The following is a 19,405-nucleotide window of genomic DNA, read 5'->3' on the forward strand; positions in this document are numbered from 1 at the left end:
CAAATAAAAAGCAAAACATAAAGGGTTTTCTTATGAACAGGTATGACAGTAGCTATTTTGGTAGCTTTTTGGCTTCCCTGTGGAAGGAAATACAATTTATTTCAATACTTAATTTATTTAAAAAACCCCCCAAAACCAACATTTAATTTTGAGCCTTCTTTCTTCTCCCAGGTGAATCTGTGGATGATTGTGGTGGAGGTTATAGTGAATCAATAGCAGAAATGTGCGAGGAGCTTCAGAATGGGCTGACCCCTCTGTTAATTGTGACACCAAATGGAAGAGATGAATCTGGAGCAAACAGAGACTGTTTCCTATTAAATCCTGCTGCCAAGTCACTCTTGCATATGAACATGTTTCGTTTTCTTGGTAATTTTGTAGCAATGTTGTGACATTCTACTTGCATTACATCATCAGAATATTGTGAATCTAACAAAAAAAATACTGAAACTATTATTTTTTTCTTAGGTGTACTTTTGGGCATTGCTATCCGGACTGGCAGCCCTTTGAGCCTCAACCTGGCTGAGCCAGTGTGGAAACAGCTTGCAGGAATGAACCTAACAATTGCTGATCTCAGTGAGGTAAGTATGAAGTTTCTGAGTAGAATATAACTTACAGAAGACAAGCAGACTCTAACATAATTTTTTCACCAGTGATTGGCTTCCCTGGTTTCTATATATATTTGTATTTTGACTGACCTTTTACATTTTGAGGCAGTATATAAGGATGACTTGTACTCACTGTTAAAACTGTAAATTTACAAGTTGTTCAAAAGTAGGTAAATAAGTTATTTGAATTCCAGAGCATTCTTGAATCTTCTCATGGGTTTGTCTAGACAAATGTTTGTGGTCGAACTCCTACTTTCCATTAAAACTTTCTGTAGCTTTTAATGTCTGCTGTGCCAAGATGCAGTAACTGATTGGGTGCACAAGCCTACACTGTTTTGAAGTAAAAGAAAATTAGTTCCAAATACTACTGAAAATAGTTTGTGCCCACATGCTGAACATTACAAACTTTCAATTTCTGTTTACTGAGCTCAGTAAATTTCGAGGAAGAGTTAGGTCTTTGTTACAAAGAAGAACTCCTTCTCAAATACTGTCACTTAGAAATGTGCTTAATGTACAAGTATTGAGTCATTTACTTTTCAGTAAGGGGATTTCTTTTGTGCCAAAAGGAATTGGACTTTCTAGACGTGATTATGTTTTTAAGCTTTAAATCAACTTTCTTATATAATGCAGTTTCTTGGCAAATGCTTCCCAAAAGGATTGAAATCTAGAACACATTCACGCTCCCACATCCCAGCATAATGAAATTTTGTGTAAAATCCCAAGGCATTATATGTCTTTGAAGTTCAGTTAGATGGGTTGTGGTCAAACATTTGACAATGTTTTTGATAGATGATAAATAATGGACTGCTTTTGGTATGCAAGAGATGCTGTTGTATAGTGCTAGTAAACTGACTTTTAACTTGGGTTTATTTTCAAAAGGTTGATAAAGATTTTATTCCTGGGCTTATGTACATTCGAGATAATGAAGCTACTTCAGAAGAGTTTGAAGCTATGAGCCTCCCATTCACTGTGCCTAATGCAAGTGGTCAAGATATTCAGTTGAGTTCCAAGTACACCCATATTACACTGGATAATAGAGCTGAATATGTGAGGCTGGCAATAAATTACAGGTTTGTTGAATAAATCATTCTAATTCTTAACATGAATAAGCATTTTCTTTTAAAAATATGTAAAAGCTTTTAAACAATATACTGCTTTAACTTCTTAAGTACTAGTATTTTAATGTTTTCATGTGATTACAGTGTTGATTTTCTGATCTCTTTTAATCTGTCCAAGGAGAAAAGATTAAACTTAATTTTTAGGAAACAAATAAAGTAGCAGGTATAACTCTAGATTTTAATAGCTGTCCTGACAGAGTGGTTTTGGCAGCCAGTTTTACAGGTGGAGAAATGTCCCATCCATCCAGTTCTTTCTATGCGATAAAGTAGTAGGCTTGATCATCAAGTTCTTTGTGGAGAGAGATTAGATGTAGCACTACTGTTCCCACAGTTTTTCATATCATCAGTTGCAGTCAAGAGCAGTCCCAGCTGGATTCTTACTATATTCTTATCTAAGTTGGAGTACACAGAACAAAACGTTCATTCCCTGGATGCCATAAAATAAGTCTGACACCTGTGTACAGACAAGTAAATTCACCCACAGGTGCCAAGAGCTGAACATTGCACTGAAATAAGTGGGAAATAATTGTCCAGTACTTGAGAAGACTTAAATATCTAGACAGCTAATCTAGACAAGTACATCTAAGAAGCAACTGCAAGCATCTTGTTACATGAGGCAGGGGATCTAGTGCCTGTTGAACTGTGGAAACTTAGATAATTTGGACAAGAAACTGATTCATAGTTGTTTCATTGTCTCTGCTGTAGTTAACTGTTTAAAAGAGTGCTTGAGCAACACGATATCATCACTGTATACTTGCTTAGTATTGTTAGTTGCAGTGTCTGACAATAACTACTTGAATTACAGTCTTTGTGGTTTGGGGTTTTTTTCTTTTTTTTTTTTTTTTTTCCTATAAATGGTTTTGAACTAATACTTAAACATATTTTTGACAGCAGAGAGGAACTTCATTTGGAATGGATAAATGATATGTCTATATAAAATATTAAATGCCTTTGAATAAATGTTTTTATTCTCTTGGCAATTCTGGCTATCCTCAAAGGACAGAAGCAGTTCTAAATCATTTTACTGTTAAAAGTCTTTGGGAGAAATATTTAAATGTTTAGATTAAGTATCAAGCTTTTGAATTATATGAAGCTTTTGACATAAAAAGTATGAATAGAATCCGTGTGAAAAAATTGGATGCGTAAGATCAAGTTTGTCCTGACATCTTTGTTTATTTTGGTGAGGGCTTGTCAATGATGTGAATCTCGGCTCTGGAGAGCTCTGTAAAACATCTCAGAAATTATTTGACAGGAAAATAAAATGCAAAAAAAACAGATATTGGGTGTCAGCAGAAGCAGCAGTGTTAGACTTACCTGTGCCTGTCTTGAAATACACCACCACCTGTCCTCAGATGTTATGTTTTAGTTTAGACCCATTATTCTTTTACCAAAAGGTCTGTGTCGTGTTGGGAATATTTGAGGGCAGTTTCAAAGCAGAGGTGCTCTTTTCCCAAAAGCATGTTGTTTCCAAATGGGGTATTGGTTTGTTCTTGCCAGGCGCAGCACATGAATAATACTGGAAATAAAATATCCTAAACTTTGGGAGGTATCTCTCCATACTGAGCTTGCAGTGCCATATGAATTGGTGTAGAAGCTAGTATAAGTCAAGCGTCTTGTGTGACATGTTTATTAATGTTCCCTGGCACATAGCTGTAGACTTGAGGAGAATGCTTAAAGTGTCCTTGATATTACAGGAATTGCTAGAAATAATTGCTAGAAATGGCATTCACAGAAACTCTGGAAATGTATCTCTGCAGACTCCACGAATTTGACGACCAAGTTGCAGCAGTTCGTGAGGGGATGGCCCGTGTTGTTCCAGTTCCTCTACTTTCGCTGTTTACAGGATATGAACTGGAAACTATGGTATCAATTTCTCTTTTGCTACCTTTGTCAGACTAACTTAGAGATGCTTCACTTATATCTTGCCAATCCAAAACCCACATTAAACACTATTTACAGTGCTAGTTCTGTGATTGCAAACGTTTTGTCCAAGGAAAGACTAGAAAATGTTTAATTGCCTTCTTGGTGTTAATAAGGTTATTTTGATATAGCTGAGCAGTGGTGTAATGAATTAGTTATTTCTGGAAGAAACAAACAAAACAAAACCAGAAAACCCACAAAGCAAGGACCTAGGAGGTGAATTTGAGTTATTTGTCCCAAGTAAAATGTTTAATTCTTTATATGATTCACGAAGATGAAAGAAGGTTCATCATTGTCCCCTGATGGGAAGATGCATATTTAGTATCATTGTAATAGGAGACCACACACGGCACTTCAAATACTTGAATGCTCATTTTGTGGGTGTAAAGGCTGATTAAATATTTTAAGGGAATGGAGGGAAGAAATCACCTGTAATTGATTTAATTAGACTTTTGTAGCCTATTGCTATTATATTTTATTTTTCAGGTATGTGGAAGCCCAGATATTCCACTTCACCTTCTGAAATCTGTAGCAACTTACAAAGGTATTGAACCAACTGCTTCCTTGATACAGTGGTTCTGGGAAGTGATGGAGTCCTTCTCCAATACTGAGCGATCTCTCTTCCTGCGTTTTGTGTGGGGCAGAACAAGGCTGCCCAGGACTATTGCAGACTTTAGAGGGAGGGACTTTGTTATTCAGGTAAGGTGTATGGGATGGGGTGTGGGGTTTTTATTTTAAAAAGCTGGTAGTGGAGAAGTAGTAGCATGATAACAAGAGACCAGGCTGATTTCATTAAACTGTTTATATAACATTACATAATAGATTTGACAGTGCAACAGAGACCTATAATACGTGTAAATATTTTTCTCTCTTGACTTGGGCAGGTGGATAATTGTTTCATTTCCTAGCCATTTGCTTCTCTGGATTTTGATAGTTTTCCACTGTCAGTCATCAGCTGTTTTTGTTGGCATTTATTTAACATCTAATTCAGCTCAGTAATCATTTCAGCTAAATTAAAAACCCCCAGTTGTCAAATCCTATGTTGGTATTTGCTGAAGTAATATAATCTTTTAAAAATTGTTCACAACCACATATTCATAATCAAAGAAGCTCATATATGTCCATTTTTATTTACTTAGTGTAAGGAAAACGGATCTGGTCTTTTCATTGCTCTTTTAAGAAACTTCAGCATCAGAATCACAAATTGAACGCGCTGTTAAAAGAAATTCTCAAGTGTTATTTTTATATTTATTTGTAGGTTGGACAGTGAATAAAAAATACCTGCTTTTTGTTTTCAACAGGTATTAGATAAATACAATCCTCCAGACCACTTCCTTCCTGAGTCATACACTTGCTTCTTTCTGCTGAAGCTGCCCAGGTATTCCTGTAAGCAAGTACTAGAGGAAAAACTGAAGTATGCCATTCACTTCTGCAAGTCTATAGACACGGATGATTACGCCCGGATAGCGCTGACAGGAGAGCCAGCGGCTGATGACAGTAGTGATGATTCTGATAATGAAGATGCAGATTCTTTTGCTTCAGATTCTACACAGGACTACTTAACAGGACATTAAAAAAATAATGTAAGGGATAGTTGTCACAAGCACTGAGGCAAAACGCCAAAATGACAATGGAGCCAAGGACAGTTTAGGTCTCAGAATATAGAGTAAGTAGTCAGAGGGGTGGTAATCCTCTGAACATGGGGAAAGTGTGTTTGCTACTCACAGTAGGAGTTAAGGGTTTCAGCTTAAACCATCAGCTTAGAATAAATGGCACAGTATATGGGCATTTAACATTTACTTTAAGAGCTGAAAGTGGCCCCCCATAATGCTGCACTACATTTAGAACCTTTGTGTTTACTGAAGTGTTGTAAATGTTTATATAAATATGGTAGTGCAGCATCCAAGAGGCAGCGAAACCTTTAGATTGTGGGTGCAATAGTTTTTTTTTCATATTAAGTGTTGTGTTCTGTGCATCTTCTTGATTGTATATTGGAAATACTGTGCAACAACTGAATAGTATTATAAATATTTCAATTAACTTTACTAGAAGTTTGTTAAAATTTTTTGAACATTGAATTAACATTATTCCTTGAAATTCTTCTATAGATAATAAAAATGGCCAATAGTTTCACCTCCACCCCTGGTTTGTATATTTTAGCTTACGCATTATTTATCTCAAATTTGATACCTTTCTGTGAACAGCGTCATAATTCTTATCATGGAAAGTGTACTGTATATAATTTGTGCCATGTAAATGCAAAAGTTATAATTTCCCTCCAAATAAAAGTTCTGCCACAGAAAAAAAAAAAAGGTGTTTTTTAATGATAATGCAGCTGTTACATGGGACAAATGGCTCTACTAAGAAATGTTTCTGCAATTTACAGCTGTTGACCAAATGTTGCTGTTGCTGCTCCACCAGTATGTAGCTGTAGTACATGCATTGCCGTGGGCAGAACGTGGGCTACAGTAAACTCAGAGCAAGTCTATGCAGCATGTTAATTGTTGCGATTTCGTACCCTTTGTTTATGCAGTTGTTCCTGATGCTGCTGTTTTCTGTAATGGTAAATTTGTTCTTGGACACCTGGGAAAAAAAATTGCTTTTGAGGAGGTATAAGAGACAGATGTCTTCAAGTACCTGAATATGAATAGAAGAGTACGAAAACACTGGTGTAACATACTGCCTCTGAGAAAATTAGATCATTTTCCAAGGCTTGGTCATGAAACGTTGTGCATCCAGAGTAGCCTTTATGGATAACTCATAGAAATCCAGTGGCATTCAGGCAGATATTATGTGTTTACCACACAGTGTATGCACTAGTTTTTCAAAGTAGGAAAATAAGGTTTAGTTGTGCCAAAGAATAAATATTTTACTTTAAAATCCAGTAGAAGGTGATGTCATAACCATTTCTTCACTAATTATTAGGATAAGTATATGTGAATATTTGTCATTTGGTCACAACAACTCCCAGCAGTGCTACAGGCTTGGGGAGGAGTAGCTGGAGAGCTGCTCAGCAGAGAGGGAGTGCATTTGACTTCTCTTCCAGCTTCTGTAAATTTAAATATTAACTGTGGTCATGAAATCAGTTTTCATGAGACATACTTGATATTTCAAAATAGTGGTGAAACTACCTATTTTGGTCACAACAACTCCTAGCAGTGCTACAGGCTTGGGGAGGAGTAGCTGGAAAGCTGCTTGGTGGAAAAGGTCCTGGGGTGGTGGTTGATAGGACATTAGAAGTGATTGTCCCCCTGTACTCGGCACTGGTGAGGCTGCACCTCGAGTGCTGTGGTAAGTTTTGGGCCCCTCACTACAAGAAGGACATTGAGGCACTGGAGAGTATTCAGGGAAGGGCAATGAAGCTGGTGAAGGGGCTGGAGCACAAGTCTTATGAGGAGCAGCTGAGGGAACTGGGGTTGTTTAGTCTGGAGAAAAGGAGGCTGAGGGGTGGGGACGTTATCACTGTCTACAGTTACCTGAAAGGAGGTTGTAGTGAGGTGGGGGGTCGGTCTCTTCTCCCAAGTAACAAGTGATAGGATGACAGGAAATGGTCTCAAGTTGTGCCAAGGGAAGTTTAGATTGTGTACTAGAAAGAATTTCTTCACTGAAAGTGTTATCAGGCATTGGAATGGGTTGCCCAGAGCAGTGGTGGAGTCCCCATCCCTGGAGGTATTTAGAGGTTGTGTAGACATAGTGTTTAGGGACATGGTTCAGTCGAGGACCTGTCAGCGTGAGGTTAATAATTGGACTTGATGATCTTAAAGGTCTTTTTCAATCTGGGCAATTGTGCGATTCTGTGATTTGTTGTTAAGATGCCAGAGTTTTGAAATTTGTGAGCTTTAGAGGCCTCTATTTCATGCTGAAGATCTCTTGCAATGCTCATGTCCTGATCCTGTCTTGCTGGACTTCCAGAAGTCAGGCTTGTGCCTGCCCTGTCCTCCAGATTTTGTCTGCCTGCTGATGAAAGTCTTTTTGGAGCCTTAAAAACGCTGCAAAACCCAAAAACCTTAAGCAACTCCTTTTATCCCTGCTGCTGAATTGAATTTCTCCTGAGAGAGGGTGTGGAGAATCTAGTACAGAAGTGCTCATGTGGTTGTCTGCTGTCCTTCGATGTTGTAACACCGAGCCCTGTAGGCATCGAGCTTGGTCAAAGAGATTCTGTAGTCAGCTTTTCAGGAGATGTGGTGGATGAGTCATGCCCAAATGCCACAAGCCCAAGGACTGAAACAGAGTTCCATTGCCATTCTTGAATTTGAAACCCTGTTTCAGGAGCATGTGAACTACTCTAATATGGAGAAATTCTATAAATTGCTTAGGGGGAAAAAAAAAGTTTTTCATCCAAGAAAAGCAAAAAAAATAAATATTCTTTTTGTAAGACAACAGTTTATGTTGTTAATTAGTGAACCTGCTTAAAATAAGGTTTTTAAGCCTCCTTCTTTGCTTTCCTGTCCTAAGAGAAGAGTCTTGGATGCCCTTTTATAGCGTGAAATGCTTGTCTCCTGTGGCATGAATTACAGTGTTTCTGAGTAGCCAGTTGTTCTTGAAACACCGTTGCTTCAAGTGGTCAAAAAATGGGAATTGCTCTTATTTGGCTTTTAGATACACATTCTTAGTACCAGAAGGAAACTGATTCAACCTTGGATTTGAGAAATGGTTTGTTAGCATGACTTTCCTTTCTTCCTATGTTACTTCCCTATAAAAGCAAAGATGATGGTTTGATTTATTATAAAGCTTTACTGTTACAAAACTGCAGAAGACTGAGAGAAAAATCCCTTCCCACGTTCAAAGTTACTCTTTATTGCCTGGGTAAATTCCTGATACTTCCAGAACTGCTTAATAGCTGCTAAACAACCTGTGAATAAGGAGAGAAGGTCATTGAGTCCCATCAGGGAATTTAGTTATATTTATTTATAAGAATGGTATTTGTTCCTTAACATTGTATTAGTCAAAAGAAGTCTTCAGGACAGCATATATTGTGATATATTGTGAGGCAAGGTAACTTGCCTCCCCTGCAAACATCTTTATCAGCAGGCTATGTGCAAAACTAAAGCACACAGCACTCTTCTATAAAGAAGGGGAGCAGTGGCTTACAAAGGTCTCGTTGATAAAATATTTTCACTTTTTTAGTTTAAAGGAAATGTACAGATGTGCAGTTTCCTGTCGATGTTGCCTTTTAATCTCGAGATGAGTCTTGTAGTCAAAAATTACAGTGTTAACTAAAACATGGCAACATGATTCTTCTACTCAGCTGGGGTTCAGGAGTGTGAGATTGGTGGAAAAGTTACTCTGTTGTGGAGTCATGTCCTTACCTTAAGTGAAAACTGCAGGAAAGCAACTCAGCTGTGAATGTGACACACGGGCTATTTGTGAATTGATGCTCCTAATATTTGGAAAGGATTCTGCTGATTTGCATGTTTGTCTCAAATGTGAATGTTGATGGTGTATCTGCGAGGCACCGTTCTTCAGCTTTGCAGTTAGTCGTCTGATGGCCAGCAAGTAAGATGGTGCAAAGATCTCACAAAAACACAGAGCAGAATCCTCAGCTGTTTCCTGATAGTGGTCATCCTTTATCAGTTCACTCCAGCAAATTTGGATGTGGTGCACTGGCATCATGACCAGAAACAGGCTTCAGCAGAAGCGTTTTGATAAATATGTTTGGAGCATATGGAGTCATGTACATGGTATCATACGAAATCCTCTAATATCCTATAGTATGGTCTAAAGATCTCTTTTGTAATTGGGTCCTAAACTGGAAAAAAAATTTGACTAAGACTTCTGCACGTATTCTTCCTGGTTCTGCTGCTTCTCAACCTTTTCATCCGTTTCATCACAACCCCTTAGAAGCACCCTTAAAAGTAAACTAGAGGACAGGGTCCGTGTCCAAAGTGAAGCTGACAGGAGATGGGCTGTCTGACCTGAGCGATGCAGAAGTTAATTATGATTGATTATGCAGTGCTGTGTGGAGAAGGAAGAAGCCAAATGCGTGAAATTCCTGTGTATGGGGCCAGGTGGGATTTGGGCTGGGCCCGAGTTGCTGTTCCTCAGTGCCCCTGCAGGGGACAGGAAAAATTCCTGGGAGAGAACTGGCTGGGCAAAACTGGGAAGGAAATGGACTTTTCATGGTGCAAATCGGGCACATTCTTGTGATCCTGGGGGCTGCCTCTTCCTGGCAGTCACTGACCAGCTCCAGTCTGTGGCACTCATGACCAGAGTTACCCACATGGGGCAGAACCCAGATTCCTTCACAATTTTTTATTTTGGAACAAAGGAAGCCATTTTGGTTGCAGATGTGGATCTGCTGTACAATGAGTCACCAACACCAAGAGGAGAGGTTAGGGATTTTGCCTGGAAATACCCAGGGAACAGTCACGTTGCCTCTGTAATAAAATTACTTGAATTAATAGTGCAGACATGTATGATGGACCATGCTACAAGTACCAGAGGAAGAAAATACACTGTGCAATAGCTGGTATGGTCTAGGAGCCAGCTGCCTGGGAACGTGTTGATCCTGTTGGGTGCAGAGTGACAGGAATTTGGTGGGACATTTTATGGCTGCTGCAGTGTTAAGGGATGTTAAGAGTGTGGGTGCCTCCTCCAGCTGTTCTGGCCCAGGACCCCTCCTGCCCAGCCACTGGAGCCCACCCTGGGGTCTCTGCCCAGGCTGAGCGATGTGGCTGCTACTTTCCCCTTTGCAGGCTGAGCCAGTGGTGTATGTGTCCCAGAGACACAGACAGAGGACACTGACACGGCCGATCCCACATACACTGTTCCCACCCCAGTGACTAGGGGTTAAAGACCCCCGCCCACCCCAGTAGCTGATGGCGAGACCCCACTTGTACCAGCAGCTGGCACCAATTTTTGCTCCCACTCAAAGTGTCTCACTAGTAGCCAGCCCTCAGTCCTTGCAGCACACATACACATGAGGCAGAGCGTGATCATGCAGAGATGGTTAGTAAATCTTTAATAAGAAGTTATAAGAAGACAGGACAGGCAGCGGTGATCAGGCACAGGGCTCAGCCAGACAAACCTACTGATCAGCCCTGTTTTATATGCGACTGGCCCCTTTTATACCCTTTTCTGTCTGCTCCTTCTGTCCCTCCTGCTCCCCTTCCCCTGCACATCCCTCATCAGTGGGCACAGTCCCACCCACTCCCTCCAGCAGCCTGGACCCTCAGGTTTGCATCCCTCTCAGTTGCAAAGTGCCAGTTTGCCTGTAGGTTCTTGCTAGCCCATCAGTTACTGTGACTGACCAGCTTTCTGTGTTTGTTAATGGTAATTGTTCAGGTTTCAGGGCTCTGTGTGTTTCCCTCCCTTTCCTTCTCCTCCTGACTGATAAAATAGCATTCCCATGCTCCACACATCCTTACCAATTAGAGTGACTGACCTGATTCATTTTCATCTTGATCTCCCTTATCATGTGTTGGTCAGGTTTGTCGCTGTTCTTTTTTATGGCTCCTTTGACCAGGTACCCTCAAAGGAATGGACACTCTCCTTCCACATACCCTTGCAAGTATGGCCAGACATGATTTATTGGCTATGCTGCTGAGGAGATAGCTGTATGGTGACCTATCTGGAGATGATCGCTGAGGTGTGGAGAAGTGAGCATCTAAATGTCAGTATTGACGGCAACTGTGCAAAGATTCATACCCAGCAGGGTGAAATGTTCTCTTCAAGAGCAGTTTCATAGTGTTGGTGTGTGTCTGACAAGGACTGGGTGGACAGCTGGAAGATCTGTAGAGAGGCACAGAGGCGGCCAGCAGTCTGGATGTATGTTTGGGAGGGTACGGCCTGCAGGCAGTAGGCTAATGACTTGGCTCCCGTGTCATGAGACCGAGCTCCTTCCTGCAGAAGTGAAAGCTAAGAGGGCAAGATGCAGTACCTCCAACCATAGATGAGAGTAGGCCCACTCTGTCAGGATTTGTGTGAGGTTTGCAAGCTTCCTCTGTGGTTAAGGCACAGGACTGGGAGTGAGGAGATCAAAGTTCCTGTGTTGTACAGAAAAGCCATTTCAACACATAGGCTACATTGATAAAAGTGATCTCATAGGAGGACTACACGCATTTCTTTGATGGAGCCAAGGCTTTGTTCTTGGCAGGCGATGCATTGCAGAGAATTGGCTCATCCCGTCTAGAATAGAAAGGCTGCCATCCTGAAAAGGGAGCAAGGACAAACGGCACCAATGCTCACCAGTCATGTAAAATGTATATCTCTGTGTCCGTGAAAGTAGCCTCAGAGTGGTGAGCACTGAGTGGGAAGAGGAAAGTGTAGGCCAAAGGTGACTGTCATTACTTGTGTCACATCAAGTCATAAGAGTTGGGGAGAACGTGGTCAGCATAACCGTGGCCAAGAAATGCAAGTGGGATCACCCTCATATGTTTATAAACAAATGAATGTTCATCTGGGTATTGTTTGCCACAGATGTAAGAGTTAGAGAATGTAGAGACGATTAATGGAAAACAGTTTGAGCAAGTAATTGTTTACAGTAGCTGGCCACAGAAGCATCTAACGTGCTCAAAATGTGCTTTTGGGATATCCATTTATGCAAAGCTTTGAAGGGAGAAGTGGGGAGAACAAAATCCCTAGCTAGAACGTGCTTACAGGCTGCTTAATTTGAAAGATGGCTGCACAACCTGTTTCTCCCCATTTGGGACTGGTACAAACTGTCTTATCACCCTCTTTTCTTTTACAGAGTGATGACGATTGCTCCTAAGGCCTTACAGGAGATGGTGAAACAGCTGCTCTGTGGCACCTCTGAGAGATTCAGATTATTTTGTGGTCTCAGACTACTCTGAGACCATAGTGTTTGCACGATTTGTTAGTGTTCCCTCTACTCATCAGAGCCTAGATCCAGCCTTCCTCCTGCTTTTAGGAAAGAGGTGAATTGCTGAGCACTCATTTACTGATATGGCTGGTCTTGGGGTAATTTAATGAATTTTCAGTAACTTGTCTGTTGCCTGAAGAAGACAACAGCTCCTAATAATGACATCATAACTGTGATACTGCTGTGTTGGGAGGGGTTGCAAGGTATCTGCTCTGGGTTAAACATCAACTATCTTGAGGATAACAGACTGCTCTGAGAAAGGGCTATACTATGCAGGGTGGGATTTTGGCATGATGGAGGTCTTTCATCTGGTGAGTTATAGAATCATAGAATCACTTTGGTTGGAAAAGACTTTTAAGATCATTATTATTTGTTAAGCTCATAGTGAATTGTCATGAAGTGAAATGATGCTTTGCTACCACCGAGATGGACTTCTGGTTGCCAATGTTGAGCAGTCCTCAGCACCCTGTGTGATGGAATCCACCATTCAGAGTTGAGTATTTGCATGTAACTCAGAAATGCAAGGTTGGCAACAGTCCCTGGAGAACACCCCTGGTGATGGCATAGAGCTGGTTTCCTTTTGGTATGGCTTTTGGTCTAATGGGAGTTACATTGGTGAATAGAGATTTTACTAAATTTTTAATCAGTCATTATAATCCTACAGTTTTCTGTTATAGGATACTGGACCCTTAAAGAAGTGAAAGGCCTCAGTCACTCATGATGAGTTACCTCTTGAAGAGATCTGACAAAGTCTGTGGGTGGCACAAAAAACCAATATAGCAGATGATAGAAACAGAGAAGGTGAAAAAAGCCAGTGGGCATTACTGGGTCTGGACCTTTTAACAACCCTGGCGATGTTAATGTGAGACATCTCTGCCATTCCCAAAGACATGAATGCTCCTTTCCCATGGAGAGTAAAAGATCAGAAACAAAACCTGAAGTGAGATGAAACACTGTCTTGTGAAATATACCTCTCCTCCATCCAAGTCCGGCATGGAGATGAGGAATGTTCTTACAGCTGAGCTTATGGGAGCTAGCTATGCTTTAAAGAGCCAGGAAAGAAAATTCTTTTCACCAGTTTGGTAAATGTTGAATTAAACCCTGCAGGGGTAGAGGTGTTTCTGCTCAACCAGACTAATATGACGGATTCCGTGAGATGGGAATGGGACACGGTAGGTAATGTGTAATAATGTTATAACTTTCCTAGCAGAATCGTATATGAAGTATGTATCATTAATTATCATTATATATTATTATTAATTATACACATATGGAAAAAAATAGGAGAGGAATATGTAACTTTGATGGAAAGAAAAAACCTTGTGAATCACTGTTAAATTTTTCTGAAAGGTCATAGCAGTCAAATACCTTCTTTCATGAAAAATTCAGAAAACTTCCCAGTTTAATCAAATTAGTTTCATGTCTGCCAGAGACATATTCTCCGCTCTGCCTCACACACAGAAATAGCGGCTTCGTAACCACATTGAAGACTGAGGTTTGCCTCTGTATGGACACCAGCATAACTGTCCTGGAGTATTTATTTTTCTTGCTCCGCTCCAGACCAGTGCAGGGTTTGGAAGTGGAGGGGAGGCATTTGCAGTTGTTCTGCAGTAGATGTGGAGACCAGCTCACTGTTTTTTTCTCTATGTAGATGAGAGATCTGCACAGATAAAGATTTATCTTTGTATTTGCCTCAGCTGAGTTATGATTAACCCTAAGGATATGGGTTGACTTTTGAACATGAAGTTTCTCTTGTGCAATGAGTACTGTCTCATGCTTGTTTTGACGTATGTGCTCATGCATAAAAGGGTGTTTACTCTTGTAATTGCGTCTTCTTATAGAGAGTCATGTAATGGTCCTAGTAGCCCTCTGTGTGTCACCTGGATGCTGCTCTCCTGTCCTTGGGCCCCTGAAGCAAGGTATAGATGCCCAGCAGCTCCCTGGCCTGCAAAGATGGGCAGCATATGGCGTATGGGGCAGCTCCAACGGCCGGGGGCTATGGCCGGGAGCAGGAGCAATGTCGGATGGGCAGTGAATGCCACCTTTCAGGGCCTAGAGCTGAAAGGGTACCATTGTGATCTGCATCCCTCCCTGACTGCATCCCATGATCTGGTGTGTGGAGTCTTTCACAGTGGATTCAGGCACAGACCACAGGGCTGTTATGGGTGCCTGTCTCCTTGACAGCAGCATGCTGTGAGCAAGTATCAGAAGTTCATGGGTGTTCTGCTCTTCCTTGCAGGCGCCCCTGCTTCTGGCGAGGCACAACTCAGTGCTGGGCTGACCAGGGTGATGAAAGCTGTGGCTTGACATGAGACACTCAGAGACCTCCAATAATAGAGGTTCATAATAACTTTCATTTAATTTTGATAGTTGATTGCGTTTGTTTTCTTCAGCTCTGGCATATATCAGCACAGGCTTCTTGGATGGTCAATTCAAGATGGCAAATCAACATCCAGTTATTAACCTAGCATCGAGCAGTCAGTGTTGCTGGAAAACTGTCCTGTTCCTGTTCAGTAACTGTAGAGGAAGCCAGCCAGTTGTCACACTCGCTACAGCTAGGTGGTTTGCATGGTGGTTTGCTAGATGGTATAAACTACAGACTAGATTTTGTGCCCCCTCATGTCTTTTGCCTTTCTACTTCCCCTTCTGAAAAAAGTTACGCTATTCAGATTGGTGTTTGGCGTTGAGCAAATGGACTTTTCTGCCCCTGTGTTTTCACCAGTTCTGCTCACTTCCACTCCTCTCACCATCCTTCACCCCTCCAGATCTCATCTCTATTGCAGGCATGGCCTCACAGGGGTCAGAAAGAAGAAGAGCGAGGAGCATACAGATAGAAAAATGGTAGCTAAAGGAGAAAGGACCAGATAAGGCAGATGAGAAAGGGCCTAGGCACAGCTGGTCTCAGGTTTGTGGGAGCCTGGTGTGCATTTGCTCAGTGCACCTCCAGGGAACAGGGATGCAGCTGCAGTGTGGTGAATGTGGACACCTGCCTTAGGGGCATCAAATAGTTCCCTAATCAAATAGGTTAGAGAGACCCCTTGCAAAGGCATCTCCCTTTTCCCATTTGTTGTGCAGGAAATGTAGGCATCTCCCTCCAGGGAACAGTTAAACTGTGTCACCTAAGTCTTCCTGCCTCCTAAATCTAGGTGTCTGAGATGAACATGCCCACATGTTGTGGAGTAATTGCTGAAGGTAACTAAAAATCAGAAAATGGTTGTGTCCACACACTAAGGGAAGGTACAGTGTTGAGGACGATCCCAGGGGAAAATTACAGCTGGCATGTGAAGAATCTTCCCCCAGGCTGCCTCCCCACTAGGCCTGCTGCTTATCAAGGAAAAAACAAGAGATGGAAGACAGTGGGGGCTTGCTTTCCAGCTCTTGTCTCAATCGCAGCATGGTACAAGGCTTGATGTATGGTCTATCTGTGATTCTGGATCAACTGCTAGCACTCCTTTCCGACAACTACCCCTCTTTGTGGACCTTGACAAAACCATAACTCCATACCACTGACCCCCCTCTTTCCCCCTCATAGAGAGCATCTCTAAGTTTTGATAATTTCTACTATGAAAGGGGAATGGAAGTGCCTTTTACCAATCACTGTAAAGGTATGACTACAGTCACTCAAGCTCCACCTTGCAGGTAGAAAAATAGTATAAGAATAGCCCCAAGAAAGGGGGGAATTAAGGAAGACATCATCGTGGTCTAGTCAGGGACGACACCATTGCAGACCTCTGACCCCTGGGGCCAGCCGACGGGCTGAGCCTCTCTTCAACCCCATTGGGACACCTTTGGGTAAGACTTAGACTTAGATCTAGACTTAGACTCAGCTGAGAACTCCTGTCTTGCACACTTAGAAAACTCTGGAGAAATCCTTTACTAACTCAGAGCTTTGTAGTAACCTAACATCCTGCTACCATTAATGGTGTTAGTAATTTGTAACCTCAGTAAAAGCATTTATTTCTGCAGACAGTGGTTTATCACTGGCAATCCATACGAATCTGTATTAATCCTGTTGTTCTATTAAAGGTGCTTTTATTTGCTTACAGAGTTGCTGCACAATTTCTTGCTGGGCTGCTGCCTGATGAGACCGTGAGAGTCCATAGATTGTGACTGGCCGATGGGTGTGGGACACTATCAAGTGGATCTGGCACTGGCGTGCCCAGACTTGTGGTGTCTCCTCGAACTGTGTCCATCCGTAACCAGCCACCCCAACTGACCCGTGCTCAGCAGGACACTGCTAAATTCTGCAGGTTTAGCCATGTAGGTCCATAAATCGTGGGCATGGGAGTGCAGCACACTATTTGGTGCATCCGCAGCTGTCGGACCGATAGTGCTCGATTGGGCATCACTCAGGATTTAAGCACAGCCTCCCCCAGCTCTTCCAGTTATCTGAGGGTGAATTGGAACGCAAGGGGGTTTCTTTCCTGCTAAATTGCTTTACCACCCTTTTCACGCAACACTGAGTAAAATCATAGAGTCTTTTAGGCTGAATTTGCCTGGGATGCAGAGTCTTAATCAGTACAATTGATACAGGCTGGAGAGTTTTTAATCTCATCCTGCAGTGGACACCTTCCTGTAGTCAGGGTGTCCTTTTCTCACTCTGCCGCCTGCAGTGACCCTGTGCATCCAGGGAGTACAAGTGGGAGTTTAGACCTGTGGCTTTCACGTAGTCACCTCAACATTGCCATCAGGAACACCTTCCTACTTTAGACCGAGATGATTTGTCCATTAGAGATGTCTGTATCTTTATTTGAAGTGCAGGACAGTGGTTTGACGAGACACCCAGCTTTCACACAGCGAAGGCAGCGCAGCAGGAGGGGATGAGATGGTGGGTGGGTGGAGAAGTCACCCCTTCTGTGGGTGGAGGGCACTGCCAGTGGGCTTCTCCACTGCGCCCCTGCCCCCCGGCCCCCGGGGTTGGGAAGGCATCGCTCTCCAGTCTGGAAAGTCCGTCAGGAATGCGAAAGCCCCTCTCTGTCGGTCTGAGCTGCACAAGTTTCACACAACAGCCAGCCTGTTTGCAGGCCTGCTATTCCCTACTGAGAAACAAGTGTTCATCCACGGCTACAGCAGGAACTTGCTGAGCATACATGGGCTGTGATCTTATTTATTTATCTATTTATTTATTTATCTTAACTTGAACAACAGAAGCACATGGTAATTTTCTCCATGAGAACATTTATAGGAGGTGTTGTAAACCATGATTTTGCTCTGAAAAAAACAGATAATGAAACCAAAACTAAACCTGGTTTGCCAACTAGCTCTGGTCAGTATTAATTTGTGGAAGCTGAGAAGTTCCAAAACTCCGTATTAGAAAAGTGATTATTTTGAGTCCAGATCCCGTTTAGCTCTGCTGTACAGACTTAAGGATGTGAGATCCTAAGTCAAACCGAGCAACATCACAGCTTTCCCTCTGCAGTTTTTTCTAGATGTGATTTCATAATTTACTAGTATTTTTTGCTTGTTTTTGTTCCCACTGCAGATTCTTCTGCGAGCACAAAGTAGGATCTTCCATGTAGTTCCTCAGCAGCATGCTGAATGCATTGTTCTCAGAGACTTGAGGTATATGTTAAGCACCACTTTCTCTAGTGCAATTATATGAGTTATATTGCTGTTTTTTTCCTAAATTTGCTAGTAGAATTAAGGAAGCAAAATAATTGTGTGACCTTCAGTGTCCTGTTCACTCCTGACAGCCTGAGATGCCTCCAACCTTTCAGTGTTCAACAGGATCTTTTTGTGGACACGTCCTCGCTCTCTGCTTTCCAATGTTAATTTGTAAGCCTGTCTGCCCCAGCTGTCCACTGGTTGTATTCTCCCCTCTGCCTCTTCCCCTCAGCCATCCTTTGATTGTCTGGCTAGGAATAGACTTTTTAAACAACTGATTAGACTCATTTTATTGATTCAGCCTTTTCAGACTTCTACCTGCTTTATACTCCAGCCTCTGCATTGACACCTGCAGCTCTATAACCCATAAAGCCATTCCCATACTTGGTGTTCCTGTTGTGCTACAACTTTGGTTAAGACCTGTCTTCATGTTGGCCCTACATCTCCTGATCTGCATGGCTTTGGGAGGGGAGCCTTGCCTGGTTTTATATGCTTTGCTAAGTTCCTATTGCCTGTGCATTATGGATCTAGGAAAATAATAATAAACCCTACCTACATTTCCCTCTTGTTTCTCATCATGCTCAGACATCAGCCTCAGTTTCTCAAGACATAACTCCAGGCTACTGAAGTGCATCTGGTGTCTTCTCCTTCTGAACTGTGGAGTCTTTCAGGTCTTCTCAGCTGCTGTTTGAGCAGGATCTGCAGCTAACCTACTTCTGGAACCCCTTTCTACCATAAGGTGCTCACAAGGTGCTTCCCATTTTTGTTTTGTCCCACGCATCCTGCGTGTCTTGAGGTCACCTTCATCTGGTTTTCCTAAGGATACCTTAGCTCCTGTTTTTGATGCTGGGCATTTTTTGATGCTCCTCCAGGATCATTATACTGGAATGGGCCGGGCATGGTTGGCAGGTGGTGAGCAATTGTGCTGTGCATCACTCATTTTTATATTTTATTATTACTATTATTACCATTATTCTTGTCATTATTATCTTAAGTTTTATTTTATTTCAAATACTAAATTGTTCTTACCTCAACCTATGAGTTTCCTTACCCTTACCCCTCCAATTCTTTCCCCTATTCCTTGGAGAAGGAGAGTGAAAGAGGGGCTGTTTGGTGTTTGGCTGCCCATCAAGTTAAACCACCTCAGTAAGTTTCTTCTGCTTCTGCAGACTGGTGGGAATTACTTCAGTTAATCTCTTCAGTACACTCATCTGTGTAGCTTTGACTATTTCAGGCTTCTTATAACCTGGGATTGAAAGAGCTGCAGCTCTTTCCAACCCAGTGGTGTACACAGTTTCAGAAAGTCTGAAAGAGCACAGCGAGTCCATGGCATCAGC

The 19,405-nt window shown here is 42.0% G+C and overlaps 1 protein-coding gene across 1 annotated transcript in view; it reads left to right on the plus strand.

Moving 5' to 3' along the window:
- HERC2 (HECT and RLD domain containing E3 ubiquitin protein ligase 2) overlaps positions 1-5,949 on the plus strand; it is a gene marked incomplete at its 5' end in the record, with an annotated part of 85,631 nt that extends 79,682 nt beyond the window's left edge. Inside the window, 6 exons of the mRNA XM_010171589.1 lie at positions 172-366; positions 466-578; positions 1,485-1,675; positions 3,481-3,586; positions 4,130-4,342; positions 4,945-5,949. Coding sequence (XP_010169891.1) covers positions 172-366; positions 466-578; positions 1,485-1,675; positions 3,481-3,586; positions 4,130-4,342; positions 4,945-5,217 — 1,091 coding nt within the window. The remainder of the gene's footprint in view (positions 1-171; positions 367-465; positions 579-1,484; positions 1,676-3,480; positions 3,587-4,129; positions 4,343-4,944) is intronic.
- Between the last annotated feature and the right edge of the window lie 13,456 nt (positions 5,950-19,405).

The sequence above is a fragment of the Antrostomus carolinensis genome, unplaced genomic scaffold, assembly GCF_000700745.2.
Source record: "Antrostomus carolinensis isolate BGI_N321 unplaced genomic scaffold, ASM70074v2 scaffold5137, whole genome shotgun sequence".
Classification (NCBI taxonomy): domain Eukaryota; kingdom Metazoa; phylum Chordata; class Aves; order Caprimulgiformes; family Caprimulgidae; genus Antrostomus; species Antrostomus carolinensis.